Below are 22895 nucleotides of genomic sequence, written 5' to 3' on the forward strand. Positions count from 1 at the left end.
AGTTACCCAAGAACAAAAAAATCACATTTGGAAACAATCCAATGAGGTAATACATTAAACTTAGGGATGAATCTTTGTTTGCGCTCTAGGGGGGACCAAATAACCTACAACATATCAAAGAAGACTTTGAACCCATAATTTTTTACTGGCCAAAAAAAGAAAACAAAGAAAATGGATATAGTCAATTGTTTTAAAGAAACCATCATTTGAACATAGGATGTCTGAGACGAATATTTCAAACTTTATTTCTATAGGAAATTTTATCTATAGGATTTTTTTTTGGAAAATTTCTTTTGTATAGGAAAGTAATTCAAAATTGCATTTCTATTGTAAATTTTATAAAAATTTCATTTTTATAGGAAATTTTACAAAATTTCTTTTCTCTATGAAATTCAAAATGTTTTCTTTAGGAAATTTTTGCAAATGTTCATTTTTATAGGAATTTTTTGAAAATTTTCATTTCTATAGGAAATTTTTCAAAATTTTATTTCTATAGAAAATTATATCAATATTTAATTTCTATAGGAAATGTTATGAAAATTTTATTTCTACAAGAAAATTTTATAAAATTTATTTTCTCTAGGAAATTTTAAATTTTTTTCTTTAGGAAATTTTTGCAAATTTTCATTTTTATAGGAATTTTTTGAAAAATTTCATTTCTATAGGAAATTTTTGTAAAATTTCTTTTTCATACAAAATTTTTGTAAAATGTCATTTCTCTAAGAAATTTTTGCAACATTTCATTTTTATAGATTTTTTTTTTGCAAAATTTCATTTCTATATGAAATTTTGACAAAATTTAGTTTCTATTGAATATTTTGTCAAAATTTCATCTCAAAAGGAAATTTTTGCAAAATTTCTTTTCTATAGAGAATTTTTTGTAAAATGTCATTTCTATAGGAAATTTTTGCAAAATTTCATTTCAATAGAAAAATTTCTCAAAATGTCATTTCAATAGAAACATTTCTCAAAATTTCTTTTCTATAGAAAATTATATATAATTTTTATATAAAATTTGGTAGTTCCTATGAATTGTCGGAACGTCGCGAATGGCATCTCTAAGAGCATATGTATGCGTAACTAATGAAGAAAGCCAATTGTAATTAATTTATAGCATGCTAGCTGCTTTTTGGTCGAATAGATTGCTGGATTGTTTATTTGACTGTGGTGTTGGAAAGCGCGCGTCATTAAATTGTTACCAAAAATCGATCTTATCAAAAACAACATGGAAACAAATAAATATTGCATGCATTTATTTATAAATTTTCATAAAAAATCTTTTCTTAAACCTAATAAAAATTGGCAATGTGCTGCTGTTTGTGATCAATCTAATTAAAAGAGCGGGTGCACTTGATATTTGACCGATCAGTTACCCAATAACAAAAATTCCGATTTAGAAACAATCCAATGAGGTAATACATTGAACTTAGTGATGGATCTTTGTTTACGCTCTAGGGGCAGACCAAATAAACCCCCACATATCCAAGAAGACTTTGAACCCATATTTTTTTTGCTTCTCAAAAAAAAGAAACAAAAAGAAATTGGATATTATACAATTTACCAATTTTTAATTTCTATAGCAAATTATGCCAAACTTTCATTTCTATAGGAAATTTTGTTAAAATTTCATTTCTGTGGGAAGTTTTAGCAAATCTTCATTGCTATAGAAAATGTTATCAAAATTTAATTTCTATAGGAAATTTTTGTAAAATTTAATTTCTATAAGAAATTTTCGAAAAGTCTTATTTCTATAGGCCATTTTTGCAAAATTCCATTTCTCTAAAAAATGTAAAAAACAAAATAATTTCTAAAAGAAATTTTTGCAAAATTCCATTTCTATAGAAAATTTTTACAAAATTTCATTTCTTTACGAAATTTTTGCAGTATATAATTTCTATAGGAAATTTTTCAGAAAATTTAATTTGATGTTTTGGAAAAATTTCATTTCTATAGGAAAATTTTGAAGTATTTCATTTCTATAGGAAATTTTTGAAAAATTTTCATTTCTATAGGAAATTTTTGAAAAATTTCATTTCTATAGGAAATTTTTGAAAAATTTCATTTCTATAGGAAATTTTTGAAAAATTTCATTGCTATAGGAAATTTTTGAAAAATTTCATTTCTATAGGAAATTTTTGAAAAATTTCATTTCTATAGGAAATTTTTGAAAAATTTCATTTCTATAGGAAATTTTTGAAAAATTTCATTTCTATAGGAAATTTTTCAAAATGTCATTTCTATAGGAAATTTTGTCAAAATTTCATTTCTATAGGAAATTTTGTCAAAATTTAATTTCTATAGGAAATTTTATCAATATTTCATTTCTACAAGAAAATTTTGCAAAAATTCAGTGCTCTGCAAATTGTAACAAAATGACATTTCTATAGGATTTTTTTTGCAAAATTTCATTTCTATTGTGAATTTTGTCAATATTTCGCTTCAATAGAAATTTTTGAAAAATTTCTTTTCTAGGGAAAATTTTTGTAAAATGTAATTTCTTTTAGGAATTTTTTAGCAAAATTATAGGAAAATTTTGCAAAATTTCATTTTTATAGGAAATTTTTGCAAAATTTCGTTTTTAGAAATTTTTTGCAAAATTTCCTTTTTATAGGAAATTTTTGCAAAATTTCGTTTTTTATGAAATTTTTGCAAAATTTCATTTCCATATACAATTTTTGCAAAATTTCGTTTCTATAGGGAATTTTTGCAAAATTTCTATTCTCTATGGTATTTTGACAAAATTTCTTTTATATAGGAACATTTTTCAAAATTTAATTTCTACAGGGTTTGTTTGGAAAAATTCATTTAAATAGGAAATTTTTGCAAAATTTTATTTTGATAGAAATGTTTGCAAAATTGGAGTTATAAAGGAAGTTTTATAAAATTTAATTTTTATAAGAAATTTGATCAAAATTGCATTGCATTAACCCCCATTTTCATGAAGCTCTGTTAGAGCTACGTTAGCTAACGAACGTTTAAACCGTGATATCTACATATGTGTGATCTTGCGTATATATTCCATATGCCAGTTAGAAACCTAACTGCTGAAAATTTTTCAGTTTAAGTTAACCGGCAGTTAACTGGCAGTTAAAGCCTAACAGAGCTACATGAAAATGGCCGTTAGTATCTTAGAGACTTAAAAAATCAAAACTGTTTATATGGTCCATCTTCATGCATAATCAGCTTGTATATGTCCAATTTGATCTTGACAACTTATTATTCCATAGTTATTACAAAAACTTGTTCTCATTGAATGTTTTTTCTTGATTGCATTTCAGATATTCCTGCTACTCTTGATTTTACTGTATTTTGCCTCATACGTGTTAATTTCACGCTTTAGACGTAAAGATCGTGATGATCTATATTCGAATGATGAAGATGAATTACTGGTGTATCGCATAAGGTAAGAATACAGAATAGAACAATGAATTTTCATCCATAAACAAAAAGTTACTATGAATATATATTTTTTATAGCAAATTGAGTTTTTGCCTGTTTTAACTCTGTTTTCTTCTTTTACAGTTCATGGCTTTGTACATTTTCAATGGCAATAGCGGTGGGAGCTGCTCTTCTACTACCCGTTTCCATAGCAAGCAATGAAGTATTATTGCTTTACCCAAACAGCTATTACGTTAAGTGGCTGAATAGTTCATTGATCCAAGGTAAGGCTGAAGTGAGATAAAAAAAATATCTTCATTATTATTTGCAATCAATAGAGCATTTCAATTGATTTTCGATGGTTTATTATTTGTATTTCCAGGTCTTTGGAATCATGTGTTTCTCTTTTCCAATTTGTCATTGTTTGTCTTCCTGCCATTTGCATATCTATTCACTGAATCAACCGGCTTTTCGGGTCATAAAAAGGGAATTATAGCTCGTGCCTATGAGACCTTTACAGTATTTAGTCTATTGGCTTTTGTTGTATTGGGCTTGACATATGTATTGTCGGCCGTAATGGATCCAGAGAAAATTGGATTTCTATCACTATTGAGTAAGTATACAAGTCCAAAAAAACAAAAAAAAAAAAATGCTAATTGTAATGTCTTCCAACCATAATGCAGGATGTTAAAAAATTGTTTGGAATTTTGTTTTAATTCAGCTATTAAGTTTGAAAAATTTACTTTGCTGAAATGAAAATCTTTGTTTTAGTCGGAAATAGCAGTAGTGCGTTTGCTGATATAGCAAACATTTCAAGAAACCCCAACTTGTAACTATTTTTTCTATGAATGTATTTTAAGATATTTTTTTAAAGCCATTTTATTTTATTTACAATTAACATCATGTATTATGGTTTGACTTTCCCTATATAAAATTCATTGCCCTTATTGTATGAGATAATTATTACTATGTTGCACCGGATATGACCTGTGCTTGCTTAGTTAATTTCCAACTGCAATTTTCATGGGTGCAGTTTAACGATTACTTGTTCTGGGCTTGTTTGTGCTCATCACGATAATTATTCACTATTGTTTTTCATTTCTATTTTTTTTTTTACAGATTTGGGCAGTGTTCATTTGCCGTTTTTGTATTCATGTGTATCATTTTTGGGAGTGCTCCTGTTACTGCGTAAGTTAATACTCTTGTTTATTTAATTAAATGTTGGCTAATTATTTTTACTACAGCGATATATTATTACGTATAGATTTTATATGCTATGGGCCATATTTAAATTAATTGATTTGCACTCTTCTATTGGTTCATTTTTGATGAATAATAATTATACGTAAAATAATAGTTATATGTAATTCATGTAATCAGTAATCGACAGTGCTTAACAAAAGGTCAAATTGTTTTAAAAATAAATATGGATTAAAATGTGTAGTATGATGGCTTGTTCAATGTTTTAGCAAATATGTTATTCGTTGATATAAACTTATAGCTAAAAGGGGTTATAACCAGGGCTGTGGAGTCGGAGTCTAAAGATTTTGCTGGAGTCGGAGTCGTGTAAATTTTGCTCGATTCCGAGTCCGGCGAAACAAAATTAGAAAAACACTTTATATCTTTGTAACTAAAGAAATATTTCGACAAATTAGATTCGATTGGGGTTTTTAATCGAACAACGAAAAACCAAGTACTGGATTTCAGGCCATTCAAAGTGTATTTATAGGGGTGAAATTTCACGGTGACATAAAAAGTTGGTTTTACTAGAATATGGGCTGAATTGATGAATAGTCCATTTTTAACATATAAAACTATTGATTTTTAGCCCTATATATGCTCTTGGTAAAGGTACATTTTTAAGGCAATATAGCAGTAGAACCTAACGTTCTGCATTTTTGGCAGGCATGTCGAGTTCGAAGATGGGTCATACCGGACAATTTTGTGATATAGCACCTACATGTAAACCCACCTCCTCGATTTGTTTTAAGAAATTTTTCCCAGTCTAAAATTTTCATAAGATTTGTCAGAAATTTTGAGTTATTTGAGAACCATAAATAAATGCGGAAATTTCTCGTCGGACCAAATTTTGCATATGGAGATAATTACTTGAAAAATCTCCATATAAACCCGATGTCCTTGGAAGCTGTAATTTGAAATTAAACCTCTGCCAACATGCCCTCTGAGGCGGTCTTTTGGGAGAAAGTTTGTTTCCTCAAAGCCATTCGAAATTCTTTACATTAAATTAATGGCCTCTAATGTCCATAACTGATAGACGATTTATAAATCTATGTTTCACTATTTTACTTCTATAGAAACAATATTCGTAACTGTCCAGCTATTCCTGTCATCTGTTGTATGGTAGTGGTTATTTAAAATTCCGCACAGAGGGTAGTATTGACATTCTACCAATGCTTGGTAAATTTGATTGAAATCGGTTCAAATTTAGATATAGCTCCCATATATATCTTTCGTCCGATTTGAACTTATATGGCCACAAAAGCCAGAGTTTTGCCGTGATTTGCTTCAAATTTTGCACAAGGATTACGTTGAATAGTATCGTTAAGTGTGTCAAATTTTGTTAAAATAGGTTCAGATTTAGATATAGCTCACATATATATCTTTCGCCCGATTTGGACTTATATGGTCTCAAAAGCCCGAGTCTTGCCCTGACTTACTTCAAATTTTGCAAAAGCGGTACTTTTCACGATACTATTGTATGTGCCAAATATGGTCAAAATCGATTCAAATTTAGATATAGCTCCCATATATATATTTCGTCCGATTTGAACTTATATGGCCTCAAAATCCAGGGTTTTGCCGTGATTTGGTTCAAATTTCGCACAAGGAGTACGTTTAGTTGTATAGGTAATTGTGGCAAATTTGGTTGAAAGCGGTTCAGATTTAGATATGGTTCCCATATAAATCTCCCGTCCGATTTGCACTCATATGACCAGGGGCCAAAGTTATACTCCCATTTACGTGAAATTTCGCATAGATAGCAGAATTATTATTCTAACTATACATGTCAAATTTAGTCAAAATCGGTTCAGATTATATATAGCTCCCATATATACGTACACCAGAGTTGGGGAAATATGGTAGACTGTTTCATATTTTAGACCCATTTTCAATGGGATTTTCCTCCAATTGACTGGATAGTTTCCTCAGAGAATACAAATATGGCCAAAATTCTCACACTTTACACAAAATTCTGTGATTATTTCCCCATATATTAGCCATATCCTACACACTGCCATGCCAAAATTTCCACAGAACGGATGAGTTTTAAATAAGGCTCCAGTCGCCCGACTAGACCAAATAATATATCACAACCCACACTTGACCACATATCTTGGCAAGATCTAAACAATATCCTTGTAAAATCGCCACTGCTGAGTAGCAAAAATTGTAAATATTACTCTAATTGTCCTATATCTCGAATACATATGTATCGCCTGAAAAATTTCTCTCGCTTCATATTTTCCATATTTTTACTAACATTGTGTTTCATCCCAGGGCGTTAGCCGATTTAAATTTTAATTCTAGAGTTTTTGTAGAAGTACAAAAAATTGTTTCCATTAAAAGTATTTGTATCTGGAAATGCAAACTTTTATATAGCTCCCAGCAAATTTTAAGTAGTTGAGATGGTAACACAAATGTTTGTCTACATAGTGGTGAAGGGTATAATATAGTCGGCTCCGCCCGACTTTAGACTTTACTTACTTGTTTTTATATAGATTTATTTTTTATAAAATGCCTATTTACCAGGATTTTACTTCTTAAACTTCTGGAAGCCTAATTCTTTTTTTTTTTTTTTTGAAATTTTGTGTTTTTATAAATTCATATTCTGGAGTTTGTTGTTATCTACCCATATTTTTATGTGGTCTCTATATAGTTTTGTGTCGTATTTTAATTTATTGGCCTGAAATTAAAATGTAGAGTTCTTTACATCGCTAAAATACTGAGATCGTCGAGTCGTATCAAAACTTAAAATTCGAGAATAGAATACTTATATCTATTTTTGGAACACTACATCTTAAAATAACAATTGGAATACTGTTAAAGTGGGATTTAGGTACACCACCTGGAGTCGACTCCGGAGTCGGAGTCGAGGCTAATAAGAAATGCTGGAATCGGAGCCGGAGTCGAGCAAAATTGACTCGACTCCACAGCCCTGGTTATAACAATAAAATGTAAATGGACCAATTGGTTCCATAAGAATATATCATAAGCATGGCCGACACAGAAAAATGCATCGAATCAATATCCATTTGCACTGTGATTTTATTGATATCATGGCTCATTATTAAAAAAATCTGCGGTCGATTAAATGTCTTTCTTGAAGAACTTTCCCTTACACTGTGATAAATTTTAAGAATCAAAATATTGACTTTTTTCTTCTTTTTTATACTCTTCACCACTGCTGTGGTACAGGGTATAATAAGTTTGTGCATTTGTATGTAACGCCAAGAAGTAAAAGTCTGAGACCCATCGTTTAGTATACAAATCGTCTTAGAATTAAATTCTGGGTCGATTTAGCGATGTCCATCTGTCTGTCTGTCTGTCTGTCTGTATATGTAATTTTCTGTGCAAAGTACAGGTCGCAGTTTAAGTCCGATCGTTCTCAAATTTGGCACAGAGTTTTACTTTGGCTCAAAGACAATCGCTATTGATTTTGAAAAAAAAATCGGTTCAGATTTAAATATAGCTGTCATATATATTTATCATCGATCTGGTCATAATTGACGTATTTATCAACGTATTTTCTTAAAATTTCGGACAGCCAAATGGTTTGCGGCGCCCGTAAAATATGCAAAACATCAGCCAAATCAGTTCAGATTTCGATATAGCTCCCATATATATCTTTCGTCCGATTTGCACTGATATAGCCTCAAAAGCCAGAGGTTTGTCCTGATTTGCTTCAAATTTTGCACAAGGAGTGCGTTTAATAGTATCGATAAGTATGCCAAATCGGTTCAGATTTCGATATAGCTCCCATATATATCTTTCGTCCGATTTGCACTGATATAGCCTCAAAAGCCAGGGTTTTGTCCTGATTTGCTTCAATTTTTGCACATGGAGTGCGTTTAATAGTATCGTTAAGTGTGCCAAATTTGGTTAAAAGCGATTCCGATTTAGATATAGCTTTCATATATATCTTTCTCCCGATATATCGGCCCAGAAGCCAGAGTTTTACCCTAATTTGCTTGAAATTTTGCACAAGGAGTACGTTTAATAGTATTATTATTTGTGCAAAATTTACTTGAAATTGGTTCAGATTTAGATATAGCTCCCATATATATCATTCGCCCGATTTGGACTAATATGACCATAGAGGCAAAAAGTTTTAGTCTGATTTACGTGAAATTTTGCAGAGGGAGTAGAATTAACATTCTAACTACACTTGCTAAATTTTGTTTAAATCGGTTCAGATTTAGATATAACTCCCGAATACACCGTTCAACCGATTTAGACTCATATACCCATAGAGCCAAAAATGTTACCCCGAAATTTGCACAGGTTTTGGTTGAAATCGGTTCAGATTTTGATATAGCTCCCATATATATTTTTCGACCGATATGGACTTATATGGCCCCAGAAGCCAGAGTTTTAACCTAATTTTCTTGAAATGTTGCACTAGGAAATACAATTAGTAGTGTAGTCAAGTGTTGTAAATTTTATTGAAATCGGATCAGATTTACGTATAGCTCCCATATATCATTCGCCCGTTTTGGACTAATATGAGTAGAATTAACATTCTAACTACGCTTGCTAAATTTTGTTTGAATCGGTTCAGATTTAGATATAGCTCCCGAATATACAGTTCGACCGATTTAGACTCATATACCCACAGAGCCCAAAGTTTTACCCCGACTTAATTGAAACTTTGCACAGGGAGTAGAATTACGGTTCTGAATATGCATGCTAAAAATATATATCTTTCGCGCGATTTTCCGACATATGACCGCAAAGGTCATTATTGTAATCCGATTTACGAGAAATTTTGCACAGGGAGTAGAATTAACATAGTAACTATGCATGTGAAATTTGATTGAAATCAGTTTAGATTTCGATATAGCTTCCATATATATATATGTTTTTCCGATTTAGGCAAAAATGGCCAAAATACCCACATTTTCCTTATAAAATCGCCACTGCTAAGTCGAAAACTTGTAAAAATTACTCAAATTTTCCTATTACTCTAATACACATCTATCGACCGATAATCATAAATACACTTTTGCGAAGTTGCCTCAAAATTGGTTCTGATTTAAATGTTTCCCATATTTTTTAGTAACATTGTGCTTCATTACAGGGCATTAGCCGTGGAATGGAATTTTGTAGAAGTACAAAAAATCGGTTAAGATATAAATATTTGTATATGGTAATATAAACATTCATGAAGGAGTTGAGATGGTAACACAAATTTTGGTCTACAAAGTGGTGAAGGGTATAATATAGTCGGCCCCGCCCGACTTTAGACTTTACTTACATTTTTTTTTAATTCGTCTTTTCAAAATTAAAAAAAAATTTCCCAAATTTTTAAACTTCAAAAAAAATCTATGACTATTACAAGAATGGAGAAATTTCGTCCAGTAATTACAGAATATTGGCTTAAGAATTTAGATAAAAAGCAGACACAAGCCCGATAGGTAAAACATTATAGAAGCTATTTCCAATCGCACTGTAATTGTAGTGGTATCATGGCTGCTCATTAATAACAACTGCGGTAGATACATTGTCTGACTTTCCATTTCACTGTGAAATATTTTAACACATCCACACCTATTCTTCAGTCACTTGATTGGCTTAAGAGTGGGATTCAAACTGGTGACTTTTTCGAAAATTTTAGAAACCTCCACAATGCACTTTAATATTGCACGGGACGAATATTATCCATTTCCAAGAATTTTATGATCGGAACAGACTGCTACTCAAATAAACAACAGAGAAAAACTCGAAATATTTTGTAATTTCTCCGCAATGATTTTTGCTGGTTTGAATTGAGCCACGGGTTAGAATAACTGCTTCAGTTCTTTCCAAGTTGAAAAATTAAATATGACATAAAATTTTCTATTTACTATAGTACCTCAAACGAACACTGAATTTACCGAATAATAGAAGCATTAACCCCTTCACTACCGAAATAAACCTAATGATAAACACTTTTATTTTTCTTCTGTTTTTACTTGTACTAACAGCATGTAGAACAAAAATTGTCATTTTGAAATCCTACCTCAATTACTTCAAGAGCTAACTGAGCTTGTTCTGAAAATTTGATTCTTGAATTGTGACCAAATGACCTTACGAAAGTAAGCGCTATTTGGCCTATAATATCTTTCAAAGTGTGAGAAAAAATACAAAAAAAGAACCCGTAAAGGTATCAGCTATAGTTTTTGTATAAATGTCTATTTACTAGAAACATATATTACAAAAATTGTCTCAAATTTTCGTATTTTTCGTATATTGTTAAAGAAGTTTATACAAACGTATTTTGGACCTCACCAATATGGACAATATTTATAGATTATTTAGATTAAAGCCTCTTCTTTAAAATAACATTGATAAATAAATCGAAACTAAGTGGTAAAATAGAATTTGGTGTCTTTTTCGAATGTCCTTCTAAGTGGACATCGGTAGTGAAAGGGTTAATAAATGTTTTAATGTCGAATTTAAAGTTCAAAATACATATGTATTTTTAAATTCGAAGTACAGATAGAGAATATTTTCAAAAAAGGAAAAAAAACACATATACACGAGAATCTAAAACAATTTTATATGGGTTCCGCTTTCATTTTTTCCAAAAAGTCATCTATAAAATCTCCTTTCTTTGGATTATTTTTCCGAGCTAATTTAATGCTGGTTTCGAAATTCTTTTCATCGCCCAATCGTTTATAAGCCGCTGCACGATATAGCCAACTGCGTATATTTTTCTCTTCCAGTTTATTTAGAACATAATCACAATCCATTATGCCACGTTTATAATTTTTCAATCTGCAAAGAAAAAGAATAAAATGTAGAAAATATACTTAAAAAACAGTGAACCCACAAGGAAAGAAAATTTTGACTAATTTTCGAAAATTTATATTAATTTTAGAAAATTCAAAGAAAACTGTATAACATACGCAGATATTACGCCGATTCCACAAAAATAAGTAAATATTTTTCAACAAATTCAAGAAGGTTTCTTAGACATAAGATGGAGCTAAAAATTGCAAGCATGTCTATGCTATAGTGCCATACGAAATTCAAGATGGACACATTTGTGGTAAAATTTGAAAATTTTAAGAAATTCTGAACTATTTTGTGGGAGACACGAATTTAGTAAGTCTGTATTCTTCATTTGTGTATAATTTCGCCCTTTGTTGGTTCAATTCATTCATTTATTTATTTAAAAATTATTTAAGTCAAGGATATTTGTTACCAACATAATAATTTCATGAACTGAAATAGAGTTAAATTGGTTCGGTGCCAAGGAGGTTTTTTTTTAAGTGAAGAGTGCACCTTCGTCATTATTTTATGAACACATTCGTGAAAAATACGAGAAATGGATAGAGATACAGACAGCAGTGTTGTCGCCCAGTTTTTAAGCGTTGGCAATTTAGTGCCTCTACTTGCGGCTCTTTTTTATTTTTTTTTTGTGACATCTTTTTATCAAGTTGTGTTTGTAAATGTAGATCCCGGATACCTTTAAAATTATGTGATCGGTGCCTAAACATTAAATAGAAGTTATACGTCCAATGCTATATTTTTTTGTTTTTTTTTTTTAATTAGTCTGCTAGCTTTTATTGCATGTTACACTTTTTGTTCCACTGTTCAAAAGTTCTCAACAGACAGATAGAAGTTTGGACTACTTGTGACACTTTTGTATATATTTTTTGCGAGGTGTATATTTTATGTGGGGAGAGTATCCATAGATTAATTTAAGTTTTCAACCAGTTTGCTCTACAAGCTAGCCAGGAGGTGGTGAAAAATCATGGAGGATGGGGCCTTTGCACACAAGTATAAATGGACAGACAGATGGATGTGCATCTATCAGTTTACATACTGGTTGCAGCTAGGAAGGGAGTAAACCATGACCTGAAAATTTTTGCCACCTCAGAATTTCAGCCGTTGGCTAAAATTTTAATTTTTAGGTGTTTAGGGGCTTAGTCTACTGAAGCAGATTCCTAATTCATAAATTGATATATTCCTATATTATAAAAAAATTTTAACTTACTTCATATATGCCAAAGCTCGATTGTTGTATAAAATTGGACTATCTCTTATGTGATCCATTGCCTTGGTGTACATATTAATAGCCTTTTCATAGTTTAGTTTACGGAAAGCCTCATTGCCCAAACTAAAAACAAACAAAAAAAAAACAAAAAACAAAAATTAAAAAATATTGTGAGAAAATATAAATTGCCTTCTAACCACGGTTGCCACAGTTCCAAATAAAAATTCTATAGAAATAAACTTTGACAAAATTTTCTATTAAAATAAAATTTTGACAAAATTTTGCTATAGATATAAAATTTAGACAAAAATTTCTATAGATATAAAATTTTGACAAAAATTTCTATAGAAATAAAATTTTGATAAAATTTTCTATAGAAATAAAATTTTCACAAAATTTTCTTTAGAAATAAAATGTTGACAAAATTTTCTATAGAAATAACATTTTGACAAAATAAATAAAATAAAATTTTGAGAATATTTTCTATAGAAATAAAATTTTGACAAAATTTTCTATAGAAATAAAATTTTGACAAAATTTCCTATAGAAATAAAACTTTGAGAAAATTTTCTATAGAAATAAAATTTTGACAAAATTTTCTATAGAAATAAAATTTTGGCAAAATTTTCTATAGAAATAAAATTTTGACAAAATTTTCTATAGTAATAAAATTTTGACAAAATTTTCTATAGAAATAAAATTTTGGCAAAATTTTCTATAGAAATAAAGTTTTGGCAAAATTTTCTATAGAAATAAAATGTTGATAAAAAATTTTATAGAACTAAAATTTTGACAAAATTTTCTAAGAAATAAAATTTTGACAAATTTTCCTATAGAAATAAAATTTTGATAAAATTTTCTATAGTAATAAAATTTTGCAAAAATTTCTATAGAAATAAAATTTTGAGAACATTTTCTATAGAAATAAAATTTTGAGAAAATTTTCTATAGAAATAAAATTTTGGCAAAATTTTCTATAGAAATAAAATTTTGGCAAAATTTTCTATAGAAATAAAATTTTGATAAAAAATTTTATAGAACTAAAATTTTGATAAAAAATTTTATAGAACTAAAATTTTGACAAAATTTTCTAAGAAATAAAATTTTGACAAAATTTTCTATAGAAATAAAATTTTCACAAAATTTTCTATAGAAATAAAATTTTGATAAAAAATTTTATAGAACTAAAATTTTGACAAAATTTTCTAAGAAATAAAATTTTGACAAATTTTCCTATAGAAATAAAATTTTGACAAAATTTTCTTTAGAAATAAAATTTTGACAAAATTTTCTATAGAAATAAAATTTTGACAAAATTTTCTATAGAAATAAAATTTTGACAAAATTTTCTATAGAAATAAAATTTTGACAAAATTTTCTATAGAAATAAAATTTTGACAAAATTTTCTATAGAAATAAAATTTTGACAAAATTTTCTATAGAAATAAAATTTTGACAAAATTTTCTATAGAAATAAAATTTTGGCAAAATTTTCTATAGAAATAAAATTTTGACAAAATTTCCTATAGAAATAAAATTTTGACAAAATTTTCTATAGAAATAAAATTTTTACAAAATTTTCTATAGAAATAAAATTTGACAAAATTTTCTATAGAAATAAAATTTTAACAAAATTTTCTATAGAAATACAATTTTGTTAAAAAATTTTATAGAACTAAAATTTTGACAAAATTTTCTAAGCAATAAAATTTTGACAAAATTTTCTATAGAAATAAAATTTTCACAAAATTTTCTATAGAAATAAAATTTTGACAAAATTTTCTATAGAAATAAAATTTTGACAAAATTTTCTATAGAAATAAATTTTGACAAAATTTTCTATAGAAATAAAATTTTGGTAAAATTTTCTATAGAAATGAAATTTTGACAAAATTTTCTATAAAAATAAAATTTTGGCAAAATTTTCTATAGAAATAAAATTTTGACAAAATTTTCTATAGAAATAAAATTTTGACAAAATTTTCTATAGAGATAGGATTTTGACAAAATTTTCTATAGGAATGAAATTTTGATAAAATTTTCTATAGATATAAAATTTTGACAAAATTTTCTATAGAAATAAAATTTTGACAAAATTTTCTATAGAAATAAAATTTTGACAAAATTTTCTATAGAAATAAAATTTTGACAAAATTTTCTATAGAGATAGGATTTTGACAAAATTTTCTATAGGAATGAAATTTTGATAAAATTTTCTATAGAAATAAGATTTTGACAAAATTTTCTATAGAAATAAAATTTTGACAAAATTTTCTATAGAGATAGAATTTTGACAAAATTTTTTATAGAGATAAAATTTGAACAAAATTTTCTATAGAGATAGAATTTTGACAAAATTTTCTATAGATATAAAATGTTTACAAAATTTTCTATAGAAATAAAATTTTGACAAAATTTTGTATAGAAATAAAATTTTAATTTAGTAGATTTGTGGTAAATTTTTCTTCAAGTTTTTGTAGATTACTTTTGGCACGAGTGGCAACCGTGCTTCTTAAGAGTAAAACTTCTATCGTATATACAAAAATAAACTCACGTTCTAAAATGTTGTGCCAATCTTTCACGTTCTCTTCTGGCTTTTGTCCTTTCCTCAGCATCCTTTTCCAATTGTTGCATAAATGTAAATTTATCCATTTGATTGGTGCTAGAAGATTTCTTTTCCATTTCATCTTTTTCAATGATATCTCTATTCAAAACAGAGCGATCATCTTTAATGGTTATAATGAAATTATTCTCATCAATGTCATCGTAGATATTTTTTTGACTGAAAGAAGAACAAAAACAATGTAAATACAAAATATATTCTAATTAAGTTTGAAAATTGTCTTACGTTGTTTTCTTTGAGGGACTACTTTCATCTTCTTTTTTATTTGCATTATTGATGTCTTCCAATAGTTTCATGACCTGTGTTACTTTCGATTCAAATTCCAAAAAATCTTCGTCAAATCCTGGGGCATTATTCATTGTGGTTTATTTAATATATTCTCGAAGAAATATTTAATTTTATTGTGATTGTTGCAATTGTTGATGTTGATCTGGAAGTTTTCTTTTATTCATAGAAGTAAACAATATTGTTTGGAAGCGATAATCAAATTGTTTCCATAGCAATACCATATCAGGGTATTTCATTTGCATTATTGATGTCTTCCAATAGTTTCATGACCTGTGTTACTTTCGATTCAAATTCCAAAAAATCTTCGTCAAATCCTGGGGCATTATTCATTGTGGTTTATTTAATATATTCTCGAAGAAATATTTAATTTTATTGTGATTGTTGCAATTGTTGATGTTGATCTGGAAGTTTTCTTTTATTCATAGAAGTAAACAATATTGTTTGGAAGCGATAATCAAATTGTTTCCATAGCAATACCATATCAGGGTATTTCAGTTGTATTTTTCAATAAAATACTCAGAAATATTGGGGATTGCTTGTCAACTGTCATAGTTTATCCTGTTAGTAAACTCCCATTATAAGGCGTTCACACCAAACACATTTTTTTGGTGCGTACACAGTTTTAGTTTCAGAAATGTTTTGTAAGTCCAGAGATAGTGATTCGAGAAATAGCTCAGAAGCCATTGCTTTGGCAGCATTTGAATGCTTCAGTCTTGGAAATTGTTTTTCTTTTCTTAGAAGACAAGTTTAAGAGGCTTAAAGAAAAGAAAAACTGGGAAGATGTTTTACTCGTTAAAAGCACGGTTGCCACTCGTGCCAAAAGTAATATACCAAAATTTGAAGAAAAATTTACACCAAATCTACTAAATTAAAAAAAATCTTTTTGGTTTCTACCATATTTTTGTGGTTATTTTAAATACATATAACATATTTTTGTCACAATTCTATATCTATAGACAATTTTGTCAAAATTTTATTTCTATAAAAAATTTTGTCAAAATTTTATTTCTATGGAAAATTTTGGCTAAATTTTATTTCTATAAAAATTTTGTCAAAATGTTATTTCTATAGAAAATTTTGTCAAAATTGTATTTCTATAGAAAATTTTGTCAAAATTTTATTTCTATAGAAAATTTTGTTAAAAATTTTATTTCTATAGAAAATTTTGTCAAAATTTTATTTCTATAGAAAATTTTGTCAAAATCTTATTTCTATAGAAGATGTAAAAATTTTATTTCTATAGAAAATTTTGTTAAAATATTATTTCTATAAAAAATTTTGTCAAAATTTTATTTGTATAGAAAATTTTGCCAACATTTTATTTGTATATAAAATGTTGTCAAAATTTTATTTGTATACAAAATTTTGTCAAAATTTTATTTCTATAGAAAATTTTTTCAAAATTTTATTTGTTAGAAAATTTTGTTAAAAATTTCTATAGAAAATTTTGTCAAAATTTTATTTCCATAAAAAACTTTATTCCTCCCATTGGCGAGTATTACGACAACCCAAGTAATTTGATTGTGGACTACATCCTTTAGTAGAAGTTTCTACGAAATCCATGGTGGAGGGTACATAAGATTCGGCCTGGCCGAACTTAATGCCTTATATACTTGTTCAATTTAGGAATATTATTTATATCAATCCATTTGTTTATATAGTTCCTATATAGACCGATCTCCGATGTTTTCTTGAGAGCCAAATTAGAAGCCGTAATTAATATCCAAGTTTTCATTACAATTTCTATCCTAAATTGTAGATTTGTAACTCACATGTCTTCCGGTTTTCTTGACAATTAGGATCCGTGATTTTTATCCGATTTTCTTTAAGATCATTTACTATTGGGAACCTGAAGTTGTGTTTTTTTTTTGTCCTTTTTTGCCAAAGTCTTCATATCTTTTATATGAAACGTCTTGATTTTAATCACAAATTGTACGCAATTAATTTATTTTTAGTAATTTTAGTTTATGATTCACCTTAAATTAATATCAATTAAATTTCATTAAATTCACTTTAATTTCTCTCTCATTGCAGTGTGTACACCATTTGGCTTTGTTCGCCTATTCGGTGTGGTGGGTCAAGTATTGGTCAAACCACATTTACTGCGTGATGTCAACGAGGAATATATTGCATTTCATATGGAGGAGGCTAGTGTCAAACGTAAATTGGCCAATTTGGAATTGCAAAATGTTAGCATCAATGAATCTCTTAATGGCAATGCTTCCATAAACTCCAGCGCAAATAATTACAGCAATAGAGTGGTGGGAGGCGGCGGCAGCTACGACATGCCCAATGGCAATTATTTGGCAAGCACAATAACATTCGTCACACCCAATCATAGCAATGTCTTGCACGCAAATAATCATTTGCACCAGGAACATTATAATTTCAGTAATTACTACAATCATGTTATCCAAAGAGCATCATTGTCACATCTCATCCAGAGAAAACCTTTAAATGGTGAGGGTCATGACAGTCAAGCAAAACTTAATGAAAGACTGAGAGAATTAGAGTCTGAACGCAAAGAATTGGATAAATTAAGAAAATCCTCAGCATTCCAGAGGAATTTCGTTTATCCCCTGGCCATGTTGCTGTTGTTGTTTTTCACTGGCATCACCATACTACTGGTGGTGCAAAACACATTGGAATTGTTGATTGGTATTAAGGCATTGCCTTTAAGTACTAGGGTAGGTATTATACGAGTATAAAGATTTTGTATAAATATTAATGGCGTGTTGTTTTTTTTAGCAATTCACTTTGGGCATTTCTTCTCTATCAAAATTGGGACCATTTGGTGCTGGTCTTGAAGTTTGCTTAATTTTCTATTTAGGAGCCACATCTGCAGTGGGCTTCTATACAATGCCATTTATGCGTAATGTCCGTCCCCAAAGACGAAAAACCTCACTATCCCAATTGATACTCAATTGTGCTTTAGTGTTGATATTAAGCTCAGCTTTGCCATTACTTAGCCGTATTATTGGTAAGTAGTTTTGGTATTTAGTTTCGATTTAATAAACATATTATATAAATATAAATGGCATTGGAATCTGTTACTCTAGAATAAGAAAGAATCGTTTAATATTGGAAATGTTTTCATACCATAAACTTGTTCTGCATGAAAATGTGCCTCTAAAAGAAATATTGATTTTAGGCACCATGAAATATATACTGATCGACTCAGAATCACTTCTTGAGTGATGTCCGTCTGTCTGTTGAAATCACAATAACTTCCGAATGAAATAAGTGGTGGTGATGACAGTCTTTACTAGAACTTTTTTTAACATGTTTCGTTTAAAATGAAAAAAATATCGGAAACAACTTAAAATTTTAGAATCAGTTAGGATTTTTTCGAATTGGCTACCTTTAGCTCGAATTATGGCCTTCTAACGGCCGACAAAGCCATCAAACGCTGCACGAAAGTGGCACTGCGGTATTTTGATCCATTCCTAGCGAAGTACCGCCATGAGATGATCGATACTTTATTTTTTTTATAGTGCAGTGAGGGACCTCTTTTGTAAGCCAATATTTGCTGATGCGTGATAAGTTTTGTTGGAATGTCCAGACGAAATGTTTGTGTGCCCAGAGCTTCCATATTATCAATATGACATTTTTCCGATAATATTCGGGGAGCGATCATCGGCCTTAACGGCGTCCCAAACCATTACTATAGGTAGTCGATCTACATCATCGCGAGTTCCAGCGCTACAAAAGAGAGCCAGGCAGTTCTGAACAGGATTCATTAGGATACTGTAGCTGAAGCGGTGAGAGAGACTACAAGGTTAATCCTGGAGTCCGACCACCGCCCATAGCACCGGATGAAAGAGAGTGATTGACAGCAGTAGCTGGCCTGTGTCCCATCTGTAACCAAGAGCCACATCTTTTCTCTTGCCCAGCTAAACCTACCCGACTCACCACCAGATTACTCTGGACATATCCTTAATCGCAGAGTTCCATGATCTGGATACAAGCTGAAGTACCAAAGCGCATAACATAAAAATGGATGAATTCACAATAAACTGTTACAACAACAACTATAGGTGTCGCTAGAGCTCTGGTGGCCAATCGAAGGTGTAAATTTTTAGCTGACTCTTTGGCGCGTAATTCCTAATGTTTGTTCAAAAATTGTTCAATGGCATCGCAGAAAACCAAATACGGTGACTGGCCACTTTCCTGCAGGCAAGTCAACTCCTCGATTTTTTCCAATCTATCATTTTTATGCATTGATGGGCTCTTCCGCTTTTTGGAACTTCAATTGCTTTCGTCCAAAGCTCAATTTTCAATATGTGTTGTATTTGTCCGTAAAACAAATTTTGTTTGCATTGCATCCCACACAATTTGTCAATCACTCATTTGTTTGACAGTTGTTTTCCAAGAAATCAGGAACTCCAGCCGCCGTCGACGAACTCTTCACCATGACAATGCGAGCCCTCATGAATCGGCTCAAACAACTGAATTTTGAACGCTCAAAACATCGATTGGATGGGTCAAACGCCGTCGAATGACTTCTTTTTATTCTCGTACGTAAAAAATAAAATGAGAGGTCTACATTTTTTGACACCTTAAGAAACTGTTAACGAGTTCAGAATGTTTTGGAGATAACTCAATTAGAGTGGCAAAAGTGCTTCGACAATTTGTTCAAAAGCATGCAAAATTGTGTAGATCTTATTGGGGAATATTTCGAAAAACAAAAGGCAATTATCGATTATTAATATTTTTATGGTGTCTACTCCAGAATTATAAAAGGCAATCCTCGTAAATGTGCAAAGCCAGTATTGGGGATTTTCCCCAAATTGGGGATATTTTTTCACGAATGGGAACGAAATTTCTGAGTTGGGGATTTTGTGGAGAATTTCCATAAATTTGGGGATTTTTTCGAGAAATAGGTTTGATCTTTTTTAATAAAATTTTATTTCTATAGAAAATTTTGTGAAAATTCTATTTCTATAGACAATTTCGTCAAAACTTTATTTCTATGTAAAATTTGTCAAAATTTTATTTCTATAGAAAATTTCGTCAAAATTTTATTTCATATTTGTTGTGAAATAATACAATATGGCTGAAAAACAAACCAACAATAAAACATTATTTCCAGAGAAAATTTTGTCAAAATTTTATTTCTATAGAAAGTTTTGTCAAAATTTTATTTCTATAGAACATTTTGTCAAAATTTTATTTCTATAGAAAATTTTATTTCTATAGAAAATTTTGTCAAAATTTTATTTCTATAGAAAATTTTGTTAAAATTTTATTTCTATAGAAAATTTTGTTAAAATTTTATTTCTATAAAAACTTTTGTAAAAAATTTATTTCCATAGAAAATTTTGTCAATATTTTATTTCTATAGAAAATTTTGTCAAAATTTTATTTCTATAGAAAATTTTGTTAAAATTTTATTTCTATAAAAACTTTTGTAAAAAATTTATTTCCATAGAAAATTTTGTCAATATTTTATTTCTATAGAAAATTTTGTCAAAATTTGATTTCTATAGAAATTTTGTCAAAATTTTATTTCTATAGAAAATTTTGTCAAAATTTTATTTCTATAGAAAATGTTGTCAAAATTTTATTTCTATAGAAAATTTTGTCAAAATTTTATTTCTATAGAAAATTTTGTCAAAATTTTATTTCTATAGAAAATTTTATCAAAATTTTATTTCTATTGGAAATTTTGTCAAAATTTTATTTCTATTGAAGATTTTGTCAAAATTTTATTTCTATAGAAAATTATGTCAAAATTTTATTTCTATTGGAAATTTTGTTCAAATTTTATTTCTATAGAAAATTTTGTCAAAATTTTATTTCTATAGAAAATTTTGTCAAAATTTTATTTCTATAGAAAATTTTGTCAAAATTTTATTTCTATAGAAAATTTTGTCAAAATTTTATTTCTATAGAAAATTTTGTCAAAATTTTATTTCTATTGGAAATTTTGTCAAAATTTTATTTCTATAGAAAATTTTGTCAAAATTTTATTTCTATAGAAAATTTTGTCAAAATTTTATTTCTATTTTTTTTGTCAAAATTTTATTTCTATAAAAACTTTTGTAAAAATTTTATTTCTATAGAAAATTTTGTCAAAATTTTATTTCTATAGAAAATTTTGTCAACATTTTATTTCAATAAGAAAATTTTGTCAAAATTTTGTCAAAATTTTATTTCTATAGAAAATTGTGTCAAAATTTTATTTCTATAGAAAATTTTTTCAAAACTTTATTTCTATAGAACATTTTTTCAAAAATTTATTTCTATAGAAATTTTTTTCAAAACTTTATTTCTATAGAACATTTTTTCAAAACTTTATTTCTATAGAACATTTTTTTGAAAAATTTATTTCTATAGAAAATTTTTCTCAATTTTTGTTTTTTTTTTATATAGAAAATTTTGTAAAAATGTTATTTCTATAGAATATTTTGTCAAAATTTTATTTGTATATAGAAAATTTTGTCAAAATTGTATTTCTATAGAAAATTTTGTCAAAATTTTATTTCTTTAGAACATTTTTTCAAAACTTTATTTCTATAGAACATTTTTTTCAAAAATGTATTTCTATAGAAAATTTTTCTCAATTTTGTTTTTTTTTTATATAGAAAATTTTCTCAAAATTTTATTTCTATATAGAAAATTTTGTCAAAATTTTATTTCTATAAGAAAATTTTGCCAGAAGACTAAATCTTCTAAAACATCCTAAATTCTACCAATCTACCAAACAAACAATAAAAAATCTATCATTTCTGGTAGAATTCTACCAACTTTAGCAACGTGTCTATCACCCAAGATTACTACTTGAATATTTAGAAATAAATTATCTTTCATAAATACAAGGCGTCCGAACTCCCAGTTTCATATCTCCACCATTTGGAAGACGATCACTCGTCTCTTCGTGTTGTGGTTCGAAATCTTGATCTTATTGAAGCTTGCTGGATTTGACAAAATTTTAATTTTTAAATTTGTACTAATTTTCTACAGAAGAGCCTTTTGCTTTTTTGCAAAAAAAAAAAAAACTTTTCAAAAATGAATTGGGGATTTTTGTGAAGAATTTAAGTTTAAATTTGGGATTTTTGGGGACGAAAACATCATAATTTGGGGACAAGAGCCAGAAAAATACTGGCAACACTGGTCAGCCACATTGCCTGAGATTTAGGTTTATCTATTCAGGTTTACTAACTCATTAACGGTATGATATAGTCGGTCCCGCCCGATTTTCTAATTTACTCACTGATAATGAATAACCTATGTTGAGCTACTTCCAGATTCTCAAAGGATCAAATGTAGAGATTATATCATATATCACTCTGATCTGGGGTATATATCATAGCTTTTCAATCTTATCACTTTTTCAGTTTTTGTCAAGTTTTCTTCATTTTTGTTGTACATTTTCAATAT

At 28.5% G+C, this 22895-nt stretch overlaps 2 protein-coding genes across 3 annotated transcripts in view; one reads left to right on the top strand and one right to left on the bottom strand.

The window, feature by feature from the left end:
* Window positions 1-22895, top strand: part of lili (LMBR1-like protein lilipod) — an 82069-nt gene that overhangs the window by 47762 nt on the left and 11412 nt on the right. For both annotated transcript variants that reach the window (XM_075289649.1, XM_075289648.1), the window contains exons 2-7: window positions 3279-3403; window positions 3523-3662; window positions 3761-3991; window positions 4498-4566; window positions 17547-18199; window positions 18261-18492. In XM_075289649.1, the coding sequence (XP_075145764.1) occupies window positions 3279-3403; window positions 3523-3662; window positions 3761-3991; window positions 4498-4566; window positions 17547-18199; window positions 18261-18492 (1450 nt within the window). The remainder of the gene's footprint in view (window positions 1-3278; window positions 3404-3522; window positions 3663-3760; window positions 3992-4497; window positions 4567-17546; window positions 18200-18260; window positions 18493-22895) is intronic.
* On the bottom strand, window positions 11054-15677 carry LOC142220474 (tetratricopeptide repeat protein 12). Its single transcript, XM_075289650.1, has 4 exons — window positions 15450-15677; window positions 15156-15383; window positions 12602-12724; window positions 11054-11376 (listed from the first exon to the last, which is right to left on the bottom strand). The coding sequence occupies exons 1-4, from the start codon at window positions 15581-15583 to the stop codon at window positions 11157-11159; spliced, it is 705 nt and encodes a 234-aa protein (XP_075145765.1). The 5' UTR covers window positions 15584-15677; the 3' UTR covers window positions 11054-11156.

The sequence above is a fragment of the Haematobia irritans genome, chromosome 1 (assembly GCF_050003625.1).
Source record: "Haematobia irritans isolate KBUSLIRL chromosome 1, ASM5000362v1, whole genome shotgun sequence".
Taxonomy (NCBI): domain Eukaryota; kingdom Metazoa; phylum Arthropoda; class Insecta; order Diptera; family Muscidae; genus Haematobia; species Haematobia irritans.